The 24,719-nt window shown below is 48.6% G+C and overlaps 1 protein-coding gene across 5 annotated transcripts in view; it reads right to left on the minus strand.

Moving 5' to 3' along the window:
- The window catches only part of TBC1D31 (TBC1 domain family member 31), a 51,343-nt gene that overhangs the window by 13,076 nt on the left and 13,548 nt on the right, over positions 1-24,719 (minus strand). The window contains exons 5-13 of one of the 5 annotated variants that reach the window (XM_004697663.2): positions 20,065-20,216; positions 18,479-18,638; positions 15,071-15,271; positions 9,293-9,475; positions 6,610-6,689; positions 6,364-6,510; positions 4,047-4,180; positions 1,234-1,367; positions 721-900 (exon numbers count right to left, since the gene is read on the minus strand). In XM_004697663.2, the coding sequence (XP_004697720.1) occupies positions 721-900; positions 1,234-1,367; positions 4,047-4,180; positions 6,364-6,510; positions 6,610-6,689; positions 9,293-9,475; positions 15,071-15,271; positions 18,479-18,638; positions 20,065-20,216 (1,371 nt within the window). Of the gene's footprint in view, positions 1-720; positions 901-1,233; positions 1,368-4,046; positions 4,181-6,363; positions 6,511-6,609; positions 6,690-9,292; positions 9,476-15,070; positions 15,272-18,478; positions 18,639-20,064; positions 20,217-24,719 lie in introns of those variants that run through there. The other 4 variants (XM_045286996.1, XM_045286997.1, XM_045286999.1 and 1 more) reach the window with 4 other exon arrangements.

Genomic DNA, 24,719 nt, shown 5'->3' on the forward strand with positions numbered 1-24,719 from the left:
ACTAAAAAAAAAAAAAAAATCTACCTGAAAATGTGCCCACGCCAGAGAAACAGATGTGTTTCAACAGTAGGACCAGTCCCGCTTGGTGCCCTCACCTTCCGAATGCTTGATTCCTGACAAGCATCTGAGGCGTTTTCCCACGGTATGCTGGCAAACCAGGATGACATACTATGTACGAGGTTTTAAGAAGTTGGTGGACAATGGAATTGGAAGGTAAAAGGGTTTCCCACAAACATTTTGAAGCCTCTTCGTATATGCTAAGTGGAAAAACGTGACGGGGACTGTAATAAGCTTTCAGAACATCCATCGATGCGTCGTGTGCACCGAAGGAACCTCTCCTTTTACAAATCACCTCTAGCGGCTTCCTTTGGCCCCACTGCAGGCGAACACGTGTCAAAGCGTCCGGTTTGCTTGCTGCCCAGGACCAGACACCCTGACTGCCACAGGCTCAGGCCCAACGGGCCCAACTGCGGGACCCTCTTCACAAAGGCCCCAGGTCATCAGGGGTCTTTTCTGAAGCTCTGCTTCTGAGGCTAAGGGGACTGCTACCATGCCTGTTTATTAACTGCCAATCACAGTGTGTGGGCAGGGGCCCGGTCCACTTTGTTCTTCGCTGTATTCCTGGCACTTAGCGCCAGGGCCTGGCCCGTCATCGTCACTGGGTCAGCAAACAGCTTTTTCATTCCACTGAGCTAGCGCAGGGCGCGACTCCCCACCTACCTCAAAGTCATCGCGCAGGCTGCAGTGGAGCAGGGGCGCTCTGGAGCAGACGCTGTAGGCGACCACGGCCATGAGGAGGAAGGCAGGGTGGTTGGAAAAGACGTTGTCGAACAGCCTCAGCCACTCCTCCCTGGTCAGCACCTCGGAGAAGACTGTTTCCAGCAGGGGCCAGGCGTACAGCTAAAAGAAACCCAGACGCGCACAGGGTTTCCTGGGGAGCATCATGAGGGAGCCACGCTGGCTAACACACGCACACGTGAGCCTGGTCTGGGCACTGCAAGCCACATGAAAAAATATCATGGCGAAAAAAACTACCTGGATTTGACTTTTGATCACCGAAAGACACTTAGGGAAGCGGTTTAATGAAGAAAAAGAAGGCAATCCTCTAAAAGAGTTTTAAAACGTAATGCGTCCTCTATTAAACATTTTCAAGAAAATGCTGTTTCACCTACACCAGCACCAGTGTTTACTTCTAAAATAAGTGGGTGATTACGAAGACCTGGTACTTCATACCTGGGCAGTGACGTCATGAGCCAGGAAATGCTGCAGCAGCTCCTTATCACGGAAGGCCAGCACGTTTTCGATCATACTGAGGATATTGACCGGTGGATTGGGGAAATATTCGAACCAGTGTTGGCACCAGTTCACTAGAAAGGAAAGGGAAACGTGCTCTTTACATGGGCTTCTCGACAAAGGACTTTCGTATTCTTACATGTACCCATTCTACGTCTTCAACATGTTCACGGACACAGAGAAGCTCACATGACGAAATCAAAAGGCAACAGATTTCCTAAAAAGCTACCAATCCTTGGTATGTAGAAATTTTGCAATTTTCTTTGATGTCGAATGAGCAGCCATCCGAAGGCATAATTAGTGGTCTGTCCCTTTCTGGAACAAAGACGAGCAGAGAGTACAGAAAGTCAAATCTGCAAGGCCACATTAGTCCAAAGGGTTGATTAACGGACCTTTCAAATCCCAGTCTCTACAACCCTGAGGCCAGAAGAACTAGACGGTGCCCGGCTCCCAGTTCTGAGTGTGCTGAGAGGGGTCACATTAGAAGGGCGTGGATAGTGTTGGGGAAGATGTGGAACAAAACCCAAAGTCATAAAAAAGACCATGCTTACATGGAACCTTCTGGAATCTCCTCGCTCCTGTGATAGAGACTGGTAGAACCCTTGATTTGATGGCCCTTAGACACCCTGTACGCCAGAGAGGCAGCTACAAGGTAAACTCCACCCCCAGGGAAGTGCAGGCTCCTCAGCATTGAACCACAGGAGACCAAGAAGGCAGCATTGCCTAGGGGTAACACTCACTCTTTCTTCCCTGCGCATCAGAAAGATGGCTGTGTTTTTTTTCCTCTAGTGCTTGTTTATTTTCTAATGTTCTTAGTGAGCCCACGTTGTTTTATGGCCAGAAAAGTTGAAAATGTAACTTACCCCCAAGAGAAAAAGAAATTACTGTATGTCTTGCATGACAAGTTTTACGAGGGTTGAGAAGGCAGGAAGGGAGGGGCAGAAGGAAGAATGGAAGCAGGAAACACGGGGGCAAGTGGGAAGGTGCTGCTTGGGGACTGCAGTCCATGCCACGAAATACAAGGTGTAAGAACGCATTGTTGAGTGGGAGGCCAATCTGCCCTGTAAACAAAGCCTTTCAACCCAATCACAATAAAAACATTTGGAAAAAAAAAAAAAAACAGGTTCAAAATAAATAAAGAAAAGAAAAACAGGTCCTCCCATAGTCCTCATCCTAGTCCTGGAATGTCCTGGATCCTCCTCGTTCCTGTGCTGTATCTCTTTACATGTTCCTGGCTAACAAAACAATGCCTTGAAAACAAGTTCCTATTTAAGTCTCATTCCATGATCAATGTTAACATGCTAATTTGAACAACCTGTATTAAGCGTCATAACTACTTCAAAATGAGGGCAGTGTGGAGGCATGTTCAGCATGACAATTACGTGTTAGCAGCTATCCATCACCAAGAAACGGTATCAGGGGTCTGTTTTCAGATGAGACAAACAAGTAACCACCAGAATGTCGTCATGTCTGTCACTGACGACTGGTCTCGGAGAAGCTGGCTTTGGAAAGCGACCACTCCAGGGCATGGGCGTCCTTGCCCGGCCGAGGTGCTCCGCTCAGTGGCCGGGCTCCCGGGCTCCCGGGCTCTGTGAGCAGGCCCGCGCAGCCCCTCGCAGAGCAGCAGTCTGCCCATTCCCAGCCCCGCCAGGAGCAGCACGGCTCTCCTGTCCCTGCGCTGCGCTTGGTTAGAAGAAAATGCCTCGCATCAGAGTGAGATTTTACTGGAAATCAAGAGTAGAGTTGTGCACGACTCTTGAAATGAAATACAATGTTCCCTTTTCTTTTAAATAATTTAAGGTCTAATTAGTGCTTCTGCCTGGATAAGCTACTACGACCCTTTTGGGGAATGAACTAGGATATTTGTATTTTATGACCTAATTATTCCAGTCCTGAGAATCTACCCATATGGAGTATAAATATTAATATAGGAAGGTGCTTGTGACATTGTGACTTTTCATAAGTAATAATTAGGAACCAACCAAAATGTCCAGCAAGAAGAGGTGAAACATGTAGACACCCTACAGACGGTCACACCAGCGATAAAAACATTGATAAAGAGGATAAAGATAAGGGAAGGTACCAACCGAATCGAACCCATCATCTCTGAGTCAATTCTGACTCACAGCAACCCTCTGCCGGGTTTTCGAGGCTGCGAATCTTTAAGGGAGCAGCCAGCCTCGTTTCCCTTGTGGTGGATTTGAACCACTGACCTTGTGGTCAGCAGGCCCATGCTGACCCCGCAGCCCCTTATTATATGATACAGGCAACACGCTATGCTTCTCTCAAGGTGGTTCAATAACTTGGGACAAAGCTCATAAGAAAGTCATCAGTAGATTATCTCTGAGGAAAAAGATCGGAGAATTGTTTTTCTCTTGTATGCTTTCCTAATGTTCTCCAGTGATCCGTAAAAACTTATCAAAATAATTACAATGTGTTTTGCTAAAAATTGTAAAAGTGCATAAAAACCCAAATAAAACTCACTGCCATCAAGTCAGTACTGACTCACGGCAACCCTACAGGACAAGGTAGCACTGGCCCTGTGAATTTCTCAGACCGTAACTGTTTACAGGAGTAGAATGCTCCGTCTTTCTCCCTCAGAGCCGCTGGTGGTTTTGAACTGCTGACCTTGCTGATGGCAGACCAATGTGTAACCACTATGCTCCCAGGGCTCCTAACGGTGCACGGGACAACAGGGAGACAGACATACAGGGACCCACTCCCGGCTCCCCGCATTACTTCCCTCTACTTACTTATGAGGGTAGCAACGACTTCAAAGCAGATGAGTTGATTGTTCTGGAATAACTTCACAAACGGAAATGCCAGGAGCGGGAGATACGGCGTGTCAGTGAAGATGGTGGACCAGTTAGCTAACGCAGACAGAGTTCTGTGAGTGACAAGAAAATCACGGCAGAAAACGCTTCATTGTTAAAACGCAGGGGCAGAGACTGAGCAGCCGCAGGCGGAGGCACCTGACACAGAAGGCTTTTCTGCTGACCGCTGTATCTTGCACGTTCAGTCTCGTTTACTTCCATAGAAGCGACCAGTTACAAGCATGCATCCTTTTTAAACCCTCACCAATGGTGGCAGCAGGGGCAGTGAATGAGTGTGGCCCTTCTAGACAAAGTCCCTAACCTTTCCCTGCCTGGGTCTAACCGGGAAGGTGGGGGAGGATACGGATGCGATTCACCTGTGAGTCTGTGAACAGGATTCCCTGGAGTGGCATCCTGCCGTGTATACAATGTGCCCTCTGAGGAGCAAGAGGGGGGAGCTCATTAGCAGCAAGAGCCAGGAGTGGAGCCCGTCCTCTGTGCAACAAGGTCCCTGTCTGTGCGGGGAACCTTCCGGATCCAGATGAGAGCTGCCTCGTCAGAGAGCAGCAGCAGAACAAAGAAACAGAGCATGACGGGACCGAGGGATGGACCTCCCCAGCCCACGGAGCCAGTGAAGCCAGTGTTGTTGTTCAGGGAGCTGGCTTCTGGAATGGGGGGCTCTGGGCACGTCACTGGCGAAGCTGGACTTGCTGACCCATGGAAATGGAGCTGAGTGCCTCTGGGCTGAGGCTCACTAGAGCGGGCACTTACTTCAGGGAGCTGGGTTTGCCAACCCACCGAGGACCCTGGGGTTGAGGCGTACAGCAGATGGTACGCCCTGTGGGCATTTGCTAGCCAGCTTCACCGAACTTTGTAACAAGTCCCGGTAAGCAACAACACCCTGAGCATTTCAACTTGTTCACTTCCTTCAAGAACCCTTTTGGGGAGATGAGAAGCCAAAGAAGTAAAAAGAGCACGGTGATTGAGTCTGTGTAGTGGTATACCTCCACCACTCTTCTGCAGCTTGCATTTTTCAATTAACGTTGTATCTTAGGAAGATTTCCTATCATCACAGAACATAGAACCTTGCCCTGATTGTCAACAGAAGCATGAGATAGTTCTGTACAGACACATCTTAATTTCTTTGTCACCTGACTTCCTCTGTGGGGTACTAGGGCTGTTTGCAACCATTTGCAAACAACACTGCATTCAATGCCACTGGATGCCCAGGATTCTGTATTTGGGCTGCCTGCTTTGGATAAAATCCCAGGATCAGAATTAAATCGCCGAATTAAAGCCTTTGTGTGCATTTGTAACTGCAATAGCCAGAGCTGATTTTTTTTCCCCCTTGACAAAACAGTGCTCAGAAAAAAAAGATGCTTGCTCTGGTTGGAGAGCCTCAAAAAACTCCCACCAAGTGTAAGGAGTGCACCTGAATGAACCCTGAACAAGCTAATCACTAAAAAAAGATAAGATCCTCAGGGTAACAGGATGCTGAGTAGATATAAACTCGGTAAGAATTCTTAATTCTTTTTTTTAGGCGTGTGTGTGTGTGTGTGGTGATGATGGCAGTGTGTCTTCAGCCTTCAGAGCCACATGTGGGACCAGAGAGCAGAGGCTTTCTAGGGACCTTCCAGGGCCCTGGTGGTGACGCGGTTGCCCTTGGGGCTGCTCACTGTGAGCTGAGCACATGGAAACCACGGAACTTTCCACTCCTGTAAGAGACAGTCTGGGGAACCCACAGGAACTGCTTCACCCTGCCTCACCCGCCCTGCTGTCTCAGAACTGGCTCGATGGCAGTGAGCTTGGGCTTGGCTTCCGGTCGGTATTGGATGCCAGTACAAACATTCTAAAGCAGATCCCAAAGTTCACTTCCCCGAGGGTCTGATGATGCTGTGTTATTGCCTCTGTTTCCAGATAAAGAAGCTAAGGCCCAGACAAGTAAAGTGACGTCCCGACACAGAAGTTTCAAAGTGGGGGGACAACTCCGGGATTCAAAGGACTAGGCCTGACTTCTAGTCACAGGTCTTTCCATACACCTCTCTGCTTCTCAGACTGTGGGAAAGATTCCCATTTTCCAGGATGTGACAGACGGTGACATCAAGAAAATGCGACAAGTTTTGCTTCCTCAACTATACAAACCAACACACTACATGGATGACCGGAGAGGACCGGCTGACTGACAGTTTATGAACTGAGGCTGTGAGGACGCTGCAGTTCTGGATTTCACCGACAGGCGGCGCTGTGCGGAACACACCTCTGCAATACTCGCAGCAGCTTCCGGCTCTTGATGGGGTATTTCTTCTGCAGGTTGAGAAAGGCCACATGCACACCCTTATCCACCAGGCTACTGAAGGCCGTGTGGTTCTCAGGCAGTTGGAGGAGGGAGCGCCAAATGAACATTCTGAAAGTGAAACATAATCTTAGCCAAAAAACAACCAGAAAAACACAAATAAAACTTTTTTAGTAAACTTGATTTAACAAAACACAACTGGAATCTCACCTGTATTTTGTTGGGTATTCACCATAGCCTTTTAACAAGATTTGCAGGCGCTTTCTGTTTAACCCATCTGGCAATTCATTCTGTGAAGACGAAGGGCGCACCATTAGGTACCAAACCCCAAACCCCACGCACTGCCATCGGGTCCCTGTAGGCCAGCAGGGTAGAATGGCCCTAGGGGTTTCTGAGACTACGACTCTTTTCAGGAGTAGAAAGCCTTGTCTTTCTCCCATGGAGCGGCGGGTGGTTTCGAACTGCTGACTCTGTGGTTAGTAGTCCAACGAGTAACCACAACACCATCAGGGCTCCTTATCATTAAGTAACATGACCTTAAATCTGAACACATGAAAGCAGTGCTCCAACTTTAGAACTCAAGAGGCATGCTCATGCCAAGGGGCCCACATGTGCTCACAACGTGAAACTCCCATGCACATGCGGCCATGCACACATTCCGGAGGGTGCCTCTTCACAGCAGACACAATTTCATGATACATTACTTACCCTACTAGGCCTGAGGAGCCCTGGTGGCATAGTGGTTACTCGTTAGCCTGCTAACCGCAAGGACAGCAGATCAAAACCACTTAGCCCTGCATAGGAGAAAGATGGGGCTTTCTATCCCCATAAAGGGCTACAGTCTCAGAAACTCACAGAGGCAGTTCCATCCTGTCTATAGGGTTGCTGTGAGTGGTCATCAACTTGACAGCAGTGAATGGAGTTTGAGAACAGGGTTTATAAAGGCCGGATACAAAGTATTTCAAGTTTTGTCTGCCAGGAGGCAACATCACGGATATTATATACACTCTTATGTTAGCACTTAAAAAGGTCAAGGCCACTCTCAGCTGGTGTGTGGTTGAGACAAGCCCTCTGTGCTCCTCCCTCTGCCTTCCCCTGAGAGCCAGGTCAGTTATAGCTCTCCTCCCCAGACAGGGCTAAGATTCTTCCTCGAGGGGCGGGCGAGGTTCAGTAGCCCAAGAAGAACCCCAGACTTCAGACATGACATGCAGGGTTTCCCAAAGGACTCAACAGTGAGGTGCAAAGCGGTTACAGCCCATTCATCCTCAGAACTTCGAACCAGCTCTTCTCAACCACTGGCGAACAGGGAGAGTCTCCACAGCAAACTGGAGAAACAACTGGGGGAACAGAGATATCCTGCTGAATGAAGTATCCACGGCCCGACAGTGTGAAACGAGGGAAACAAGGGAAGGATCATCCGCCAGAAAGAAGGCACAGCCACAACTTTACAAGGTCTTAAAACGGAAAGCCAGGAGAGTAGAAACAAAAGAACATTAATACAATCTCCCAAAAGGGAGGGTGCCATGACTGAGGGCGGGAGGAAACTAATGGAATGACTCTAGAAAAGTCCCTCAGACCTGACGAACATGCCTTCCCCAGTTGTGTGGATGACAGTGGGCTCCTACCAAAGCAGGGAGGTCATTGTGACGTTCCAGAACCCTGGAGGTCTGAGCAGCAGAGGACTGAAATGATTTCAGGCCTGCTTCCTCGACAGTCACGCTGAAAACAAACTACAATGGAGCAATACCTTCAAAGTTCTGACGAAACTGCTGCTAACCTAGAATTTACCCCCCAGACTATTATTAAAGTATAATGGGTCGTATGCAAAGTTTAAAAGAAAAAAATTACCTTGCACCTCTTTCTCAAGAGCTGCTAGAAAATGGGTGCACAAACAAATGTGGTGAAGAAAGCTGATGGTGCCCAGCTATCAAAAGATATAGTGCCTGGGGTCTTAAAGACTTGAAGATAAACAAGCGGCCATCTAGCTGAGAAGCAACAAAGCCCACACCAGCCTGCATGATCAGGAGGTGTTGATAAGATCAGGTACCAGGTATCAAAGACCCAGGACAAAAATTCATATCAATGTGAATGGGGGGGCAGGCGGAGTGGAGATCCAAAGCCCACCTATAGACAATTGGACATCCCCTTACAGAAGGGTCACAAGGAAGAGACAAGCTAGCCAGGGTGCAGTATAGCACTGATGAAACATACAACTTTCCTCTAGTTCATTAATGCTCCACCCCTTCCCCCCCTCCACTCTCGTGACCCCAATTCTACCTTAGAAATCTGGCTAGACCAGAGCTTGTACACTGGTACAGATAAGAGCTGGAAACACAGGGAATTCAGGACAGATAAACCCCTCAGGATCAGTAATGAGAGTAGCAATACCAGGAGGGTCAGGGTAAGGTGGAGGGAGGAAGGGGGAACCAATCACAATGATCGACATTTAACCCCCTCCCAGAGGAACGAACAACAGAAAAGTGGGTGAAGGGAAACAGCGGTTGGTGTAAGACACGAAAAAAGTAGTAATTTATAAATTATCAGGGGTTCATGAGGGAGGGGCTGTGGGAAGGGGGGAAAATGAGCTGAAACCAAGGGCTCGAATAGAAAGAAAATGTTTTGAAAATGACGATGGCAACATATGTACAAAGGTGCTTGACACGATGGATGGATGGATGGTGACAAGAGCTGTAGGAGCCTCCAATAAAATGATTAAAAAAGAAAAAGAGCTGCTAGAGAATGTGTTCCCTCAAAATGAACGTGTAAATCCAGAAAGATGTCGCTTGAGTGAATTAATTCCCCAGAGGGGGAGGAGCTACGGCGGCATTCAGAGCCCGGCACATGTCGACGGCGGGGGGTGACAGCCAGAAAGCTAACGGCGACGCAGTCTCACCTCTGTCCCCTCCACCTTGCCAGCCAGGTCTTGGGTCACTGCTCTCGCCACCGCGTGTGCTTTGCCTTCCCTCGCTCTCGCTGGCCGCTGCACCCTTCCCGACGTGACCTTCACCTTCAGCTCACCGGCGCTGCCCTGGCTCTTGGGCAGACCTTCAATCACTTTCACTAGAGGAGGTGGCGGCTAAAAGAGGGACACACACGAAGAAGTGGTTATCCCGAGGGAAAAGGCCAGCGAATGCGTGGCTTGGACAGACCTGCTTTGACTCCTTTAGCAACACGTGGTAATATCTGCTGCCCTGGGGACGGCTCTGCGTCGGGCTGCCACAGGCAGGCCCCGCCCTTGGAAACCCCGCTGCTCCGTGGGAGAAGGGCAGGCTTCCACCCGGAGACCCACAGGGGCAGTTCTACCCTGTCCTACAGGGTCGCTGTGAGTCAGTGTTGACGAGATGCCCGCGGGTTTGGAATATCCACTGTTACTGGGCAAGCAGAATGCCTGCCTACAGCCCTGCCTTGCTGATTAACAGGTCGGAGCACATGACTGCCACATGATCTTCGGAGAAAGAATCCCGATGAAATTAAACAGCCAGAATGATCGCGCACATTTGTTAGCGCTGCTCTCCCATGAGAGGACGCCAAACCCGTGCCCACCCTCGCGCGGCTGCGTTAGCCATGATGGGTTGTGGAGGAGAGGCCACTCGGCCCTCTAGCAGCTCAGAGAAGCACCCCAATAGGCTTCACGCTCAGCTGACAGTTCCCTCAGAAAACAGACTCTCAGCTGACTTCCCTCCTTGGAAGCAAACAGCTGACTTTGCTGAAGTCCTTCAATCCGAGTAGCCATGGCGCCCGCTGTCAGCCCATTTGTGTCCACAGTTTCAGAGATGGTTCAGAGAGCAGGACCCCAAACCCTCGTGCTTATGGGGCCCAGCAAGCAGAAAAGAAAACCGTCAACTGACTTAAAAAGGTGAAGGAATTTACGACACCCTTTGCTCCATGAATAAATGCTCTTTATATCATTCTTTGGTTCAAAGGAAATGACCAGAGGGTCATGGGGGCTTTATGAGTTCCAAGTGCACTTGAAGTCCCACAGGCTCATCTCTCTGATTCCATGCATTCTGACACATTTTCAGTTAAATTTCTATTCTAGTCCCTATCTTCCCTTGCTTGAGGCCATGCTCTACCACCAAGTGCAGTCTCTCAAAGGCTGGAGTTTGAGATCGGACCTGACTTGTCATACATACCCTTCTGAACGGCTATATTAACACAATACAAGAGTCTCTGGCAGGAATGACAGTAAGGATCTGAGTACAAAGAAAATGTTTTGAAAATGATGATGGTAACAAATGTACAAATGTGCTTGAAACAGTGGATGGTTGGATGGATTGTGATAAGAGCAATATGAGCCCCCAATAAATGATTTAATAAATGAAGGGCTCCCCCTTTCTCCCCCTCCCCCTCCCCAAGCATCCCCCTCCCCTCATGATTATCACTATTCCCACTGCTGTTCCTGAGGGGTTTGTCAGTCCTGAGTTCCATGTGTCGAGAGCTCTTATCTGTACCGAGGTGTGTTCTCTGGTCAAGCTGGATTTGTGAGGATGAATAACTGAAATGTGGGTGAAGTGAGACAACAAATAGTATAGGATACAAAATACTAATAACAATATATAATTGATCAAGGATTCACGAGGGTGGAAGGGTGGTGGAAGGAGGGGGAAAAAGAGGAACTTATATCAAGGGATCGAGTAGAAAATATTTTAGAAATGATGATGGCAACATATGTACAAATATGCTTGATACAATTAATGTATGGAGTGTTATAAGAGCTGTAAGAGCCCCCAATAAAATGATTTAAAAAAAAAAGACACCGAAGGTGCTGGTAATGTGTCAACAATCAGAAACTCATTCTATTCTGAGTGTTTCTGGCCAACAAGGCAATATGATCTCAATCTGTCATAACATGATTGCCAAAGTAAACCTGAGCCATGCTTATCCCAAGGACCAGCAGACGGATGATGGGCCCTCAGTGAACCTTAGCGTCTACCCCAGAACAGTTAGCTCTGATCACAGGGCCCTGCTCAATACTCACCTTCATAAATGATCACTGAAGGCAAGGGTGCTACAGCAAAGGGTGGTGAAGAAAGCAGATGGTGCTGGCTATCAACCGGAATAGTGTCTGGGGTCTTAAAGGCTTGTATTCAAACAAGCTACCATCTAAGCGAGGAGTCAACTAAGTCCACATGGAAGAAGCACACCAGCGTGTGTGGTCCAAAGACGACAATAATAAAATTCAAAAATGACAAAGAGAAGAGTATCAAGCCTAAATTGTGAACACCCAATGTGCACAAAGCTAAGGAGGGCAGTGGGAGCCCAAAACCCATCCATAGAGCATCTAGCCTGAGTAAGCGCTGACAAGATCCCCACGAGACACTTCTAGGCACGAGTATTTCTTGCTTGTGACAAAAATGCCTTCCCTGGCCTTTTAAATATTCACGGTGGCCTTTTCTTTCTTACCTACTATTTGTATTTTTAGTTGTTATTATTATTATTTTATCCTGACTACTTTATTTTTTCCTGTGTTTTACTATTTCTGTTGGGTTTTCCAGTTTGAGAAACACAGGAGAAGAGGCACAGAGGTACGAGCCGATGCAAGCGTGAGAGGGGAGAGAGGGGCGAGGGTGGGAGAAGGGGAGGGGGTGGGGGAGCAGTCTTTAGAACTGATGGTGATGTAACCACGGGAGCGAAAATGTTCTAAAATAGGTGGTGGTAATGATTATACAACAAACTCTTACTACTGAACTGTGTGATCTGTGGATTAAGTGCCAACCCAACTGTTTATATAGAAAAAGGGAACCTGACCTCCGGTCGCCTCACAAACAGCAGAGCGTTTCAAGAACTCACTCTTACCTTAGTTCTTCTCAGCTCTCTCTCCCCGCTCCGAGTGAGATTTAGCAAGTTCTTGAAGAGGACAATTTTGGCAGGCTGAACACTCTTTTAGGCAAAAAAATTGTAAAAATGTATAGGAAGAGTATACATTTTTGTATACTTTCTTGGCTGAAAGTAGAGAATTCCAGAAAGAGTTTTACCTGTGTTCTCCTGACTAAGAAAGGCATTTGACAGTGTGAGAACACAAATTCTACATGACACTGCAAAGAAGGGAAAGTCTAGCACACGGAATTGTGCTCAGTGCGGAGCCTGTACGCAAACTAACAGGCAGTCGACTGAACAGGACAAAGGGCTGCCAGGAGGTTTAGAATCAGGAAGTCTGGGTGTCAGAAACGCATCCTTTCAACAAACGTCTTCGATCTGTTTGCTGAGACCCCAGAGTAAAGGAGAGGAGTATGGCATCAGGATTGGAGGAAGATCCACTAACGACCTCTGATCGCATGTGGCACGCCCCTGCTTGTGGAAAGGGAGGAGGACCTGGAGAACTCACTGAAGAAGTTCAAAGACTGCAGCCAAAGGATGGATGACACATCAGCACAGAGCAAACGACTCCTCACAGCAGGGGCCAAAAAGCAGTATCATGGTGAAAGGAAACAAGCTTTCTTTTGATTTGGATTTACAATCTATGTTCATGGAAGCAGGAGTCACGAAACCAAAAGATTTGTTGCATGGGAAAAAACCTACTGCAGAAGAGCTCTTTGAAATGTCCAAGAGCAAAGATGTTGCCATGAGCATTAGGATGTACCTGCCCCAAGCCATGCTGTTTTCAATGGCCTCCTATGCACGTGAGAGCCGGGCAGGGAGTACGGAGGCAGTGATGGACTCGCACGACGGGGTGGGGACCGCGGCGGCCGGAGGACGCACAGCCACAATGCTCCCGACTCAGAGGCCAGGACGGCAAGATTCCATCTCAGACTTCATACACGTCATCTGCAGACACCAGTCCCTGGAGAAGGCCTTCGTGCTTGGTAGCGGGTCAGCGAAAAGGAAGATGACGGTAAAAACATGGACGGCAACAGTGGCGGCAACAATGGACCCAAGCATCGCATCGACCACCAGGACAGCACAGGCTGGGGAGCGTTTCAGTCTGTCGTGCACGAGGAAGCTAGCTGAACCGCGCACAGCAGCCAATGCTTACGTGCGTCGTAGAAACGTCTGCACACGTATTTACATAGATGGAAAAGAAAGAAGACTGGGAAGTATCTCAAAACATCTGAGAATGATGCGGCCATGAAAGATTTTTATATCTCTATTTGCTTATCTGTTTCTTGTTTTTCTGCAATCAGTAATGCACGACTTATATAATAATAAAGATTAAGCAGACCAAAAAGAGGTACGTGTGGGCACACAGTCAGTACACCAGAGCCGGCTAATGAGCAGCCGTGGGACTAGGGTGGGGTCATGAGCCTCATTCTCTAAAAAATGGTCAGACCAGAGACCCACCAAAGTCCCTTTTGGGTTGCGCTATCATGGTCCAGGCCCAGGCAGGGAAGGCTGTCTGCAGACACAGCGACAGGGCAAGGAGCTGGGGCGTTCCAGAGAACCACCGGAGGGGGAGGGGAGGAAGTGGCTTTTAGTGATGCGATGAGGGCGGCTCCTCTCGTGTCACGATGCAGAAATGAGGGTGCCTTGCTGGGCCCTGAGGGAGGTTGCAGCACAGGCACGGAGCCCGATGGGTAGAGCAGACCAGCGGAGGGCACTGTGAGAGCCTGGCAGAGTCTGAACGAATGCGACAGGCCAGTGCAAGGCACGATCTCGGAGACGATGAAGAAGCATTCTTGGAGAAAATGTGGCATAGAACCAACGCCGACTGGGGGGCAGGGGGCGGGACCAGGGCTTCAATCCCTTCATCCCGAGGAGCTCCTGGGGGCCGCCCCGAGGGGGGCTGGCACAGGGGTGGACAGGCAGCCCAGACAGACATTTCAGCTTGACGCAGCCCAGGCCTGGCTGGGGGGGACCAGGGGGGAGGAGTGGCCCCATGGTTCTGAGCTCCCTTGACTCAAGGTGTGACGAAAGCGCATGACAGAAATGAAGAGCCGGGAGTGGAGGCCTCACTGGGGACAGAGAAGGGACAGGACATCAAGCAGACGGCCTCCACACGGCGGCTGCTGAAGCCAAGGGGAGAAATCAAGGCAGGAGAGGACGCTTTGGGGGTACGAGCAAGAGAACCTTCCAGAAAACAGAGGCAGCGCTAAGGCAGTAACAGAATCATGCAGATGCTATTACTGATATTTGGATGCTGTTAAAAAAAATGGCTACTGTCCGTCCCCCAGGGAGGGGGTTCTATGTAGATCCTTGTGATCGGTTTCCCGTTTCTTTCTTTTTTTCCCAAGAAGAACATTTAATATGTGATCATTAACTTCTAACAATTCTGGAATTTTCCATGCCATCAGTGGTTGTGGAGAAAATTCTGTTTCTCACTCTAAATCCAAGCTGTTACCAGCACCAAGATAGAAGTGTATGAAACATAAGGCTTGGAATCAGTTCCCCGTTTCTACCCCACCTTCCCTCCACCCTCCCGTACAGAAAAGTGGGTGAAGGGAGGCGTCGGACAGTGTAAGACATGACAAAATAATAATAATTTATAAATTATCAAGGGTTCAGGAGGGAGAGGGGAGTGGGGAGGGAGGGGAAAAATGAGGAGCTGATACCAAGGGCTCAAGTAGAAAGCAAATGTTTTGAGAATGATGATGGCAACAAATGTACAAATGTGCTTGACACAATGGATGGATGGATGGTGATAAGAGTTGTCCGAGCCCCCAATACAATGATGTTTAAAAAAAGAATGTTATTAAAAACAATAATAATAAAGGGTGTTATTTACTCGATCCCTTACCTTATTTATTTCTTGGGTGAGAGCCTGAACGGAGTATACATTCACACTTCCGTTTTCCATAATGGATGCAATGTACCGTCCATGCGGACTAATTACCGAGGAGGTAATTCCCTCGTCGAGGCTCCCAATTTCAAAGAGAAGTTTACAAGTCTGTATATTGATGAATCTCATAATTCCATCTTGACTCAGCACTCCAAGAACCTACAAGGAGAGAGAAACAATCTATGAGAATAAATACACAAGGCAGGTGTCTGCAGGCCAGACTACACACAAACACACACCCACCGGAAGGGCTTCAAAAAGCTCGTGGCCAATGGGATTGAGAGATGGGATTTTTGTCCCATAAACTTTTTGAAGCCCTCTTGGGCATGTGTTTTGTTATGTTTTTGAGGGAGGAAGTCAGCGGATCCCCACAGGATTTTAACTCCTTCTCTGTGGCTCTTGTGAGGAGCCCTGGTGGCATAGTGGTTTGTCACTGGGCTTCTAGCCACAAGGTCAGCAGTTTGAAGCCACCAGCTGCCCCATAGGAAAGGCGAGGCTTTCTACTCCCCTAAGGAGTTGAAGTCTCGGAAACCCACAGGGGCAGTTCTACCCTGTCCTATTGGGTGGGCATCGACTTGAGGGCAGGGGCTTATGGCTCCCACAGACCTGCCTTGCTCAGGCCCATCTTAAGTCTGGCTCTAAAACGACAAGGTGGTTCAAAACCACCCAGCAGGGCCGTGGGAGGAAGGCCTGGCCAGATGCTTTGTAAAGATGACAGCTGAGAAAACCCGAAGGGGCTGTTCTACTCTGCCACAGGGGGTCTCGGACAACTCAGGCGCGACGGGGCAGCGCCCATCAATAAGCTAGTGTCTGGAGAGGCGATCTGAAAACCTCCCCTGCCTGCCGGCCACATGGCCACTGACCTCCCCGAGGACAGGCACCCCTTACACCGGGGGTGGGGATGTGTGGCCCTCCACCACCCTCACGGCTTCATCAGCGCCAATCGCTGGCCGATGCCCACAGGAGCGCTAACCACTGGCCAGCTTCCCTCCTGGCCATGTGTGCTGCGACCAACATTTGGGGTCCCCGGGGGAAGCAGGTCTTTTAAGGGAAATGTTTGTTTTACTGAGTTTGAGCTCATCTCATTTGAAAACTTAAAAAGAGAATTTAAGCAAATAAAGCCCTTGGCCGTCTCCACACACAGGTTCCTTCTCCAGGGCTGGTGGCCGGGCAGCAGCACACAGGGTGGCTGAGACGCCGGCGGCCACTGGGGACCAGCTGAGAAGCCAGTTTCTGAAAGGCAAGGCTGTGGGTCTCACCGCGCTCCTCTGCAGCCGCCGCGACCCCCAAGGGGCGACTGGGCAGAACCCCTCAGGATCACAGGTGCACGTAAAGTGCTTATGCCACTGTCGCCAAGTCTGGAAACCGTGCCCACAGGCCAGACGTGGGAGTGAGCTGCGCAGAGCCCTTCTGTGCGGTGCTGTTTACTACGGAAAGGGCCTGAGGCAGTGACAGGGCAGCGAGGACAGGCTTTAAAAACAAGACAAACCACCGTGTAGCTCTTGAGAACCATACTTCTCGGCAGGGGTGGAAGATGCTGCAGGGGAAAATGAGGTGACCAACTGCAAGGGGCAAAGCTGTGTAAGTGTCCAGAGCAGCGGGGCTCAACCTGTGGGCCGAGACCCCTTTCTCAGGGGGCGCCCTCGTAACAGTAACAAAAGGACAGTGATGAAGTAGCGGTGAAAATCATTTTATGGTTGGGGGATCACCACCACATGAGGAACTGTATGAAAGGGTCGCGGCGTGAGGAAGGTTGGGAGCCACTGCTCTCTAGAGACAGTGGGCCTGGGGCGGGGGTGAGCACCCAGGCTAATGGGAGACAGGTGTTGACGTCACATCTGCTTTTTCATGTGTGTTCACGCTTTTACCCGTTACCTATTCAGAAAACGTAGTGGATGTACCACGCACATGCATGGCGACCCTGCTTTTAAGCTGCAGTGCTGTCCTTTGTAGGAGAGGGACACCTTCCAGGCCAATCTCTGAAACATCCCGGCAAGACTCCAGGGAAGAAACCACGCCAACACTCACAGCCATGTGGAGTCCAGCAGAACCGCCTCCGGGGTCTCCTGTGCAGGAGTGCAGCAGAAAGCCTCGGCTTTCTCCCAAGGAGTGGCTGGTGGTTTCGAACTACAGACCTTGCAGTTAGCAGCCCAATGCGTAACCACTCCACCACCAGCACCCTGCGAACCATGAATTCTGACATCAACTTAGGGTACACTGGTTTTATTAAAAGGATAAATTGTCATTCATAGGTATAATACAAGATTGGCATTTTTTCAATTCTAGACTATTCGCAAAAATAGAATATTGTAAGTAGTTTCAAATCCCTTTTTAAGAGTTGGGGTGTGAGGAAGAGGTAGGATATTGGATTTTCCTTATTGTATTACTGTGGTTTGGGTGAAAGTTTACAGAGCAAATTGGTTTTGCATTCAACAATTCACGTGTAGTTTGCTTTGTGACACTGATTACAAGCCCCATAACACTGTAGGCACTTTCCCTATTTCCTCCTGTGCTTATCACTTCACTTCATCCTTCTTTCTTGTCCCTTCCTGCCTTCTGAAAGCTCTCTCTCTCGGTGCCATTGAGACCATGCCCACTGATGGTGACCCCACAGGAAAGGGTAGGGCTGCTGCTGTGGGTTTCTGAGATGCTAACTCTACCGGAGTAGAAAACCACATCTTCCTCCCTCAGAGTGTCCAGTGCTTTCGAACTGCTGGCCTTATGGCTGGCAGCCTAGCGAGTAACCACCGCGCCACAGGGTTTCTGAACTCAGGCCCTGGGCAAAGGCTAACCTTCTGGTGTCGGGCAGTTGATCATCCCAGTGAGCACATAGCTCCCTGGTGTGCTTGTTCCTTGATAGGCGTATCGTTGGCTGGCAGCTGAGCCATTAGGGTGAGTTCAGTGCCAGGCTTGAGGGTATTGAAGGGCCATGCCCTTGTGGGGGGTCCCATCAGTCTCTAAGACACTGGTAAGCCTGGTCTTCTATGTCCTTTTGAGTTTTGTTCCATATTTTTCTCCCATTCTATCCAGGATCTTCTATTGTGATCCCTTTCAGAGCCGTGGCGGTGTGGCTGGGGCTCACACGTGTGGCTGGGGCTCACACGGCCTATGAATCCTTTATGTGAACGGTTTCCTTCGGTCTTTGCTGATGGCTGCTCCCGGTGAGAGGGATCGGCCACTGCTGCTTACAGCTTTTAAGACCCGTTGCTACTCTCCAGAGCAGGATTCAGAACCCTGTCATTGTGGTCTTCTATGTTGTGCCCACTGACATGAGACTCTGGCCCTGGGCGCCCAGGAGCTAGGCTGTGTTAGACACGGATGGCACCCTTCTCAAACAGCACAAGGCCCCGCTGATTTCTCACTAACCTGATTAGAACCAGCGTCGAAGTTATCAGGAAGAAATTCTAGGTGTCGAATGGCCCGGACTTTAGTCGGCATCTGGATGATTCGAAAGAGCTGCTTAGCTTCCAAGCACCACAGATGAAGATGATTCGATTTGCCCCCAGCGGCTAGGACTCGGCCGTCTCTGCGTAAGGAAACGGTCTGCAGGTCAGATCCGTTGAAGTGCTCGCAGCGGTGCATCCGACAGACCCCCTGGGATGGCGACAGTGCTCTCTAGCTACACATTCCTAGAGGGCCACCACGAGCCGTCTGTGTGACGGTTTGTACTTTCCTCCTACGGCACCAGGTTAACAACCACTTATGTTGGAGGATTTCATTGGCAGTTTCCTGAGTAGCATTTATGTTGCAAAGCAAAATCCCAGCTTTCCAGATTTTGCACACACTTCTACTGAATTGGTACTGGGTTGCTACATAAAAAACAAAACAGAAAGCCTCAGCACTTTTCCTCCAACTCGAGGAGAGCTCATGATGCTGGCAAGGTACGAACAGAGTGGCTGATGGAGGGCAATGAATATACAAATGCGCTCCACACAATTGATGCATGTATGGATTGTGATAGGAGTTGTATGAGCCCCTAATAAAGTGATTTAAAAAAAAAGAAATAAATAAAAGAGTGGCTGATGAATACAGGTGTACTGACTTGCACTGCGAGGCCATTGCTCCTTTATACAATCAGCCCCTTACAAATGTCTGCAATCCTCCAGGGGTCACTCCAGATGCTGGGGGAGGGACGCAGTCATGAGTGACAGGTAAGCTCCCTGCTCCTGTGGACTCTCATTCTACAGGAAAGCAAGCTCATGTGGGCTTGACTTCAGCTGGTTGTCAGTTCTATAGGGAACCAGAAAGTGAGGTGGTGGTGGACAGAGGACTTGCCGAGAGCCAGATGACCAATCACAAGGCAGTCATGGGAAGCCTGAGACAAGGTCCTGCTGGCCAGCATCCTGGCTGCCAGCACCAAAGGGTCAGGAAGGCCTCCTGGGATATGGGGATGCTTGGACTTTATTCTACGTGCAGTGGCAAGCCTTTGGAGGGTTTGAAGTAAGGGAGTGCCTTGCTCTTACTCAATGATTTAAAACAGCAGTTCTCAACCTGTGGGTTGCCCGATTCATCACAGTAGCAAAATTACAGTGATGCAGCAGCAATGAAAATAATTTTATGATTGGGGGGTCACCACAACACGAGGAACTGTATGAAAGGGTCGCGGCGTTAGGAAGGTTGAGAACCACTGATTTAAAAGACCGCTCTCTCTGTGGTGCAGAGACCGACTTTGGGAAATAAGACTGGAAACAGGGAAACCAACTACGAGGCTTTTTGGACTGGAATAAGAGTAATAACAGTGGATGAAGCACACACACTGGTCTCTGTATGTGTGTGTGTGTGTGTGTACTGTGAGTTTTTCACAAGAAAATCTAAGAGAAACAGGGTCTGCGGACCACATCCAATTTGAAGGAAGCCTCTTCTCACAACAAAGATGAGACGCTGAATGAAGATGTGTGAAATTTCTCCTGCAGTCCAAGTTCCTAAAAACGTTGTGTTAAAACGCACATTACCTGGTCACAGCAAACACTTTGTACAACAGGCTCGAGTTTTCCGGTGGGGCTGGCAATTGATATTTGCAAAAGAGCGTATCACATTCCCAGGCGAAGATGGAATTATCTTTGAAACAGCTAAGGATGGTATTACTTAATGGCAGAAAGAAAACCTAACGAGGGAAAAGAGAAAGTTACTGTTCACACGGGGAGCTGGTGGTCACTGTGTGCCCGTGGGTCCACGGCCTCCAAGTGGCCCTGCAGGACAGAGACCCGCCCAGGCTTCCCCAGGCTGCCAGCCACCCGGAGGCAACGGACAGGCCTCTCTCCCGAACAGCGGCTGGGGTTAGATTTTAAATGACACCAAGTAAGCGACCTTTCTCTTTCAAAATGACACTCCTTAGACTGGAGAAGAGAAAAAGTTGGCTTGCAATAAATACTGATTTTTTTCCGAAAATGAAAGAGATGGGAAATCATTTAAAATGAAAAAGAAGTGATGACAATACCAAACACGGCAATTCATAAACTGCCTCTGTGTCACCTTCGTGTGTCTCCCGTGTAAAAACCTCATGGGTCACGTGCTCAGCCCATAGCACTCAGCCACCAGGACTCCTGTTCTGTGCACAGCAGACCCACAGAGAGAATGCACACCGAGCCGACGGGTTAAACACAGCGCTCCACTCTGGATCAAGGCAGAGAAACTGCTCAGTCACAGCAGCCCAACTGCACCTCTGTCCTTGGTTCACTTTGCCAAAGACAGTCTCTGGAGAGCAGATTTCTAACACCAAGGTCTCAGAGAGAGACTTCCCAAGGAATAGGCTCGAGTTTTCTGGTGGGGCTGGCAACTGACAGTTTACATTATCATGTATACGTTATCTTGTACGATGTACGCATCGCTGCATTGCTTCAAACCCGAGGACAAAAAAAAGCGACTTAAGAACATTTTTATTGCAATCAGTCGTTCTTTTCCCAGAAAAGTAATAAAGCTTATTCCCGAGGGAACGAAGCAACAAGCTTAGAAGCTAATGAGCCCCAAGTGCTATTTTAGGGGAAGAACTGTGATAGATTATTGCCAACATGATTATTCATTACTAGATTTGTGATTTTAATTACTGGATTTTAATGATTATAAAATTGTTCCTAATGAATCATATCATTATTATTTAGATAGTGTCAAATCCTGACAAATGGAATGAGTTTAGGAAAAACTTCAGAAGTGTAATGTGCTTTTTCAGGGGCTGGGGGGTCAGGGGGAGGGCCCCTGGTACGGCAGGGGTTAAAGTGCTCAGCAGCAAAGGGAAAGGTTGGCAGTTTGAACCCACCAGCCACTCAGCAGGAAAAAGATGGACAATTTGGCTTCCATCCAATGTACAGCCTAGGAAATTCTATGGGGTATAGTTCTAGTCTATCCTGCAGGATCACTACAAGTCACTGTGAGTCAGGTTTGGGTTCTTTTGGTAGGGGTCTATAGTTTTTCCTTACAGAATATCAATCAGGCTTTCCAGTTCAGCTGATTTATACATGAGCTCTTCTCGACATTTGAAGTTAAGAATACTATTACCCTGGTCAAGGCCAAATGTACAACTTGGTAACAATTGAGTATACAGAGGCCATGTGAATTGGTTCAGTAATGAATGCCTCCCTTCTTGCTTGCTGAAAGTGAGGAGGACTTGAAGCACTTGCTGATGAAGACCAAGGATTACAGCCCTCAATATGTATTCCCACCCAATGTAAGGAAGACCAAAATCCTCAGAACTGGACCAATAGGGGACATCATGATCAATGGAGAAAAAAGGTTGACGTTGTCAAGGATTTTGTTTTCTTGGCTCCAAGTCAATGCTCAGGGAAGGCGCAGTCAAGAGATCTAAAGACACAGTGCATTAGGTAAACCTGTTACACAGGACCTCCTTGGAGCCCGGGGAAGCCAGGATGTTATTTGAGGACTAAGGTGTGCCAGACCCAGCCGTGGCAGTTGAGGTGCCCTCCAATGCATGTGAAAGTCGGGACACTGGGTACAGAAGATGGAACAAGAACTGGTGCACTGAACTGTGGTGCTGGAGAAGAATATTTAGAGCTCCACGGACTACTAAAGGGACACACGGATCTGTCTTGGGAGAAGTATAGCCAGAGTGATGGCACGACTTCATCTCATGGCCTCTGGACACGGTGTCAGGAGAGGGCAGTCCCCAGAGACGGCGCCATGCTTGGGTACAGTACAGGGGCAGATGGACTGGCTCAGTGGCTGCAACCTCGGGCTCAAGCACAGCAACACGTGTGGGGTTGGCGTGGGCCTGGGCAGGGATTTGTCCTGTTGAACACGGAGTGGCGGTGGGTCGGGATGGACTCGAGGGCACCTAACAGCAACGATGCCTCTTTATTGCACATCTTCTTTTATTACAAGGCCTTTTCAATACTCACTCAACACGGCAATTAAGAATAGCAGATTTAGGCGTTCCAAATTTGCTTACGAAAAAGCTGAATCTCCTCTCTCCAAAAGCCAACAAGAGCACTGGGATTTACTAATGCTAAGAGGTGCGACCGGCATGCCTGCTGATCCCAGCACGGGACCGCGGAACGGCTTTTGAGTAAGACAGGCTTGGATGAAATTTTATAAGCTATGCGGCACTGGAAAGTTAGGTACTGATTTTGAACTTCACTTGAGAAATGCGGGTAATAGTGTCTGCCATTTAGAATTACATACATGTAAAAGTAATTCCACAAAGGACTAGGTAATTAATACATATTACTATTAGTACTACTTAATTCTATTGCTCTGTACAAAAATTAGTGGGGAGAGGTGGGGGTGGTCAGTTCTTTAAAAGCCTATGAACTCCAATGCCCCCCAGCTCCGTATCTGAAACCCTCTGGACCAGATGCCCTTGGGGATTCTGAATTGCAGTATCAGAAAGGTTCTAGAGGGCGTCCCATGTAATACTGTAATACTATGGAGAACCACTAGGGGGCCAAGGAGGGGCAACACACCATTCTAAAACAGGTTCCTATTTCAGCCTCATGTCCCTGGTCAGGCTTTGCTGCCAACGAATTGAAGTCAGATCAGATTTTACCACCAAGTGTTATTATAAATAAATAAATCAAGGGTTTTGGAGGTGTTTTATTTTTTAATTCTTGAATTGCCAATTAGGAACTGTATATCTAAATAATATAGTTCAAATGAAAAGGGGTACATGCTTTACACAAAAGCTTTTTAAGATCATGTTTACCTGCACCGAGATAGCTCTGTCATGGTGTAGACCACAATAAGGACAACTGAAATGGCAGCAGCTGCAGGCACTGTTACTAAGCATCTTCCATACAACCCCATGAAACGACGAGCTTTGTGGAGATTAATCCCTGGACTGGCAAACCGCAAAGTTGGAGGTTCAAACCCACCAGACGCTCTTTGGGAGACTTGGAAACTAACAGGGCAGTTCTACCCTGTCCTACAGGGTCACTATCAGTCAGTATAGACTCAATGGCAGTGAGTTTGGGTTTTTGGGTTTTTTTTTGGTGATGTTCAGTATGTATCTAAAAATGCCTTGTGACGAATACTAGATTCTGACTCACAGTGACGCTACAGGACAGAGAATAACTGTCTCAGCTGTCATCTTTCTGGGACCGGATCAGCAAGCCTTTTTTCCAGGAGAGCCACTGGGTGAATTTGAACAGCTGGTCTTGGGGTTGGTTAGCAGCCAAGTGCTTAACCTTTGTGCCAGCAGGGCCCCCTTTTAACTTAAGGCTCTCACACCCAGATTACTGCCATGAACTTGTTCTGCTCAAGACTGCGCAGAAGGCCAGTCTTTCTCCTGAGGAGCTGCTGGTGGTTTTGAACTGGCGGCCACGCAGATCACAGCCCCACGCTTCACCATGACACTACCAGGGCTCCTTACTTGAAGACTCGGATTCCATATACCTGCATTTGCTAATTTCATTCTGTTCTCATGGTTCTAACATCTGGAGCCCTCATTTCTACGTTGAACTGTCTCGAGGGCCGATCCGGGGTAGAACTGGCCCTGGCCCGGCGTGCACTGGTTTTAGTTTCAGAGTAAAAAGAGCAGCTGGCTTTTGCGTCACTGTTTCGTGACAGTTCCCATGTGGTGTCAACTCCCAAGGTTCCTTCTTTTGGAATTTAAAATCCCGTTTAAGCAGCGAGGCAATTAAAGAAGGGAAGACCTAGTAAGACATTTGGCCGCAATCCCTAATGGACATGCTGGCGACAACAGTGATCTCTTCCCAATGACTCAAGGTAGACGACCAACGGCACTGTGGCTGGCATGTACTGCCACCGACTCCTGCCAACAACCAAGACATCAACAGCCATGCTGCATACGGAATATGACCAGAGCAAACTACACAATCAATCACCTGGGAAATGCAAAGACACCCCTCAGAGTGGCTCTGGCCAAGTAGATAGAAAAATACACTAGATCTTAAAAACAAAAGAAGTAGCTTTTAAAAAATGGTGGTACAGTATATGAAGGGGCCTCAGAAAGTTCGTGGATAAATTCCATTACCTTTTAATTCCACCTTTTTTTTTTTTAGACAAAAAGATAATTTATTCAAGGCACAAAACTAAGTCAGATTCAAGAAACTCGTTTCCAGTAAACTGTTGCTGGGAGCTAGAGTCTACTAAACTTTTGGCTCACACCATATTTCTTTTCTGTGGCTTTCCCCAGGAT

This window comes from Echinops telfairi, unplaced genomic scaffold, assembly GCF_000313985.2.
Source record: "Echinops telfairi isolate 266 unplaced genomic scaffold, ASM31398v2 ScPeMD7_1;HRSCAF=3_0, whole genome shotgun sequence".
Classification (NCBI taxonomy): domain Eukaryota; kingdom Metazoa; phylum Chordata; class Mammalia; order Afrosoricida; family Tenrecidae; genus Echinops; species Echinops telfairi.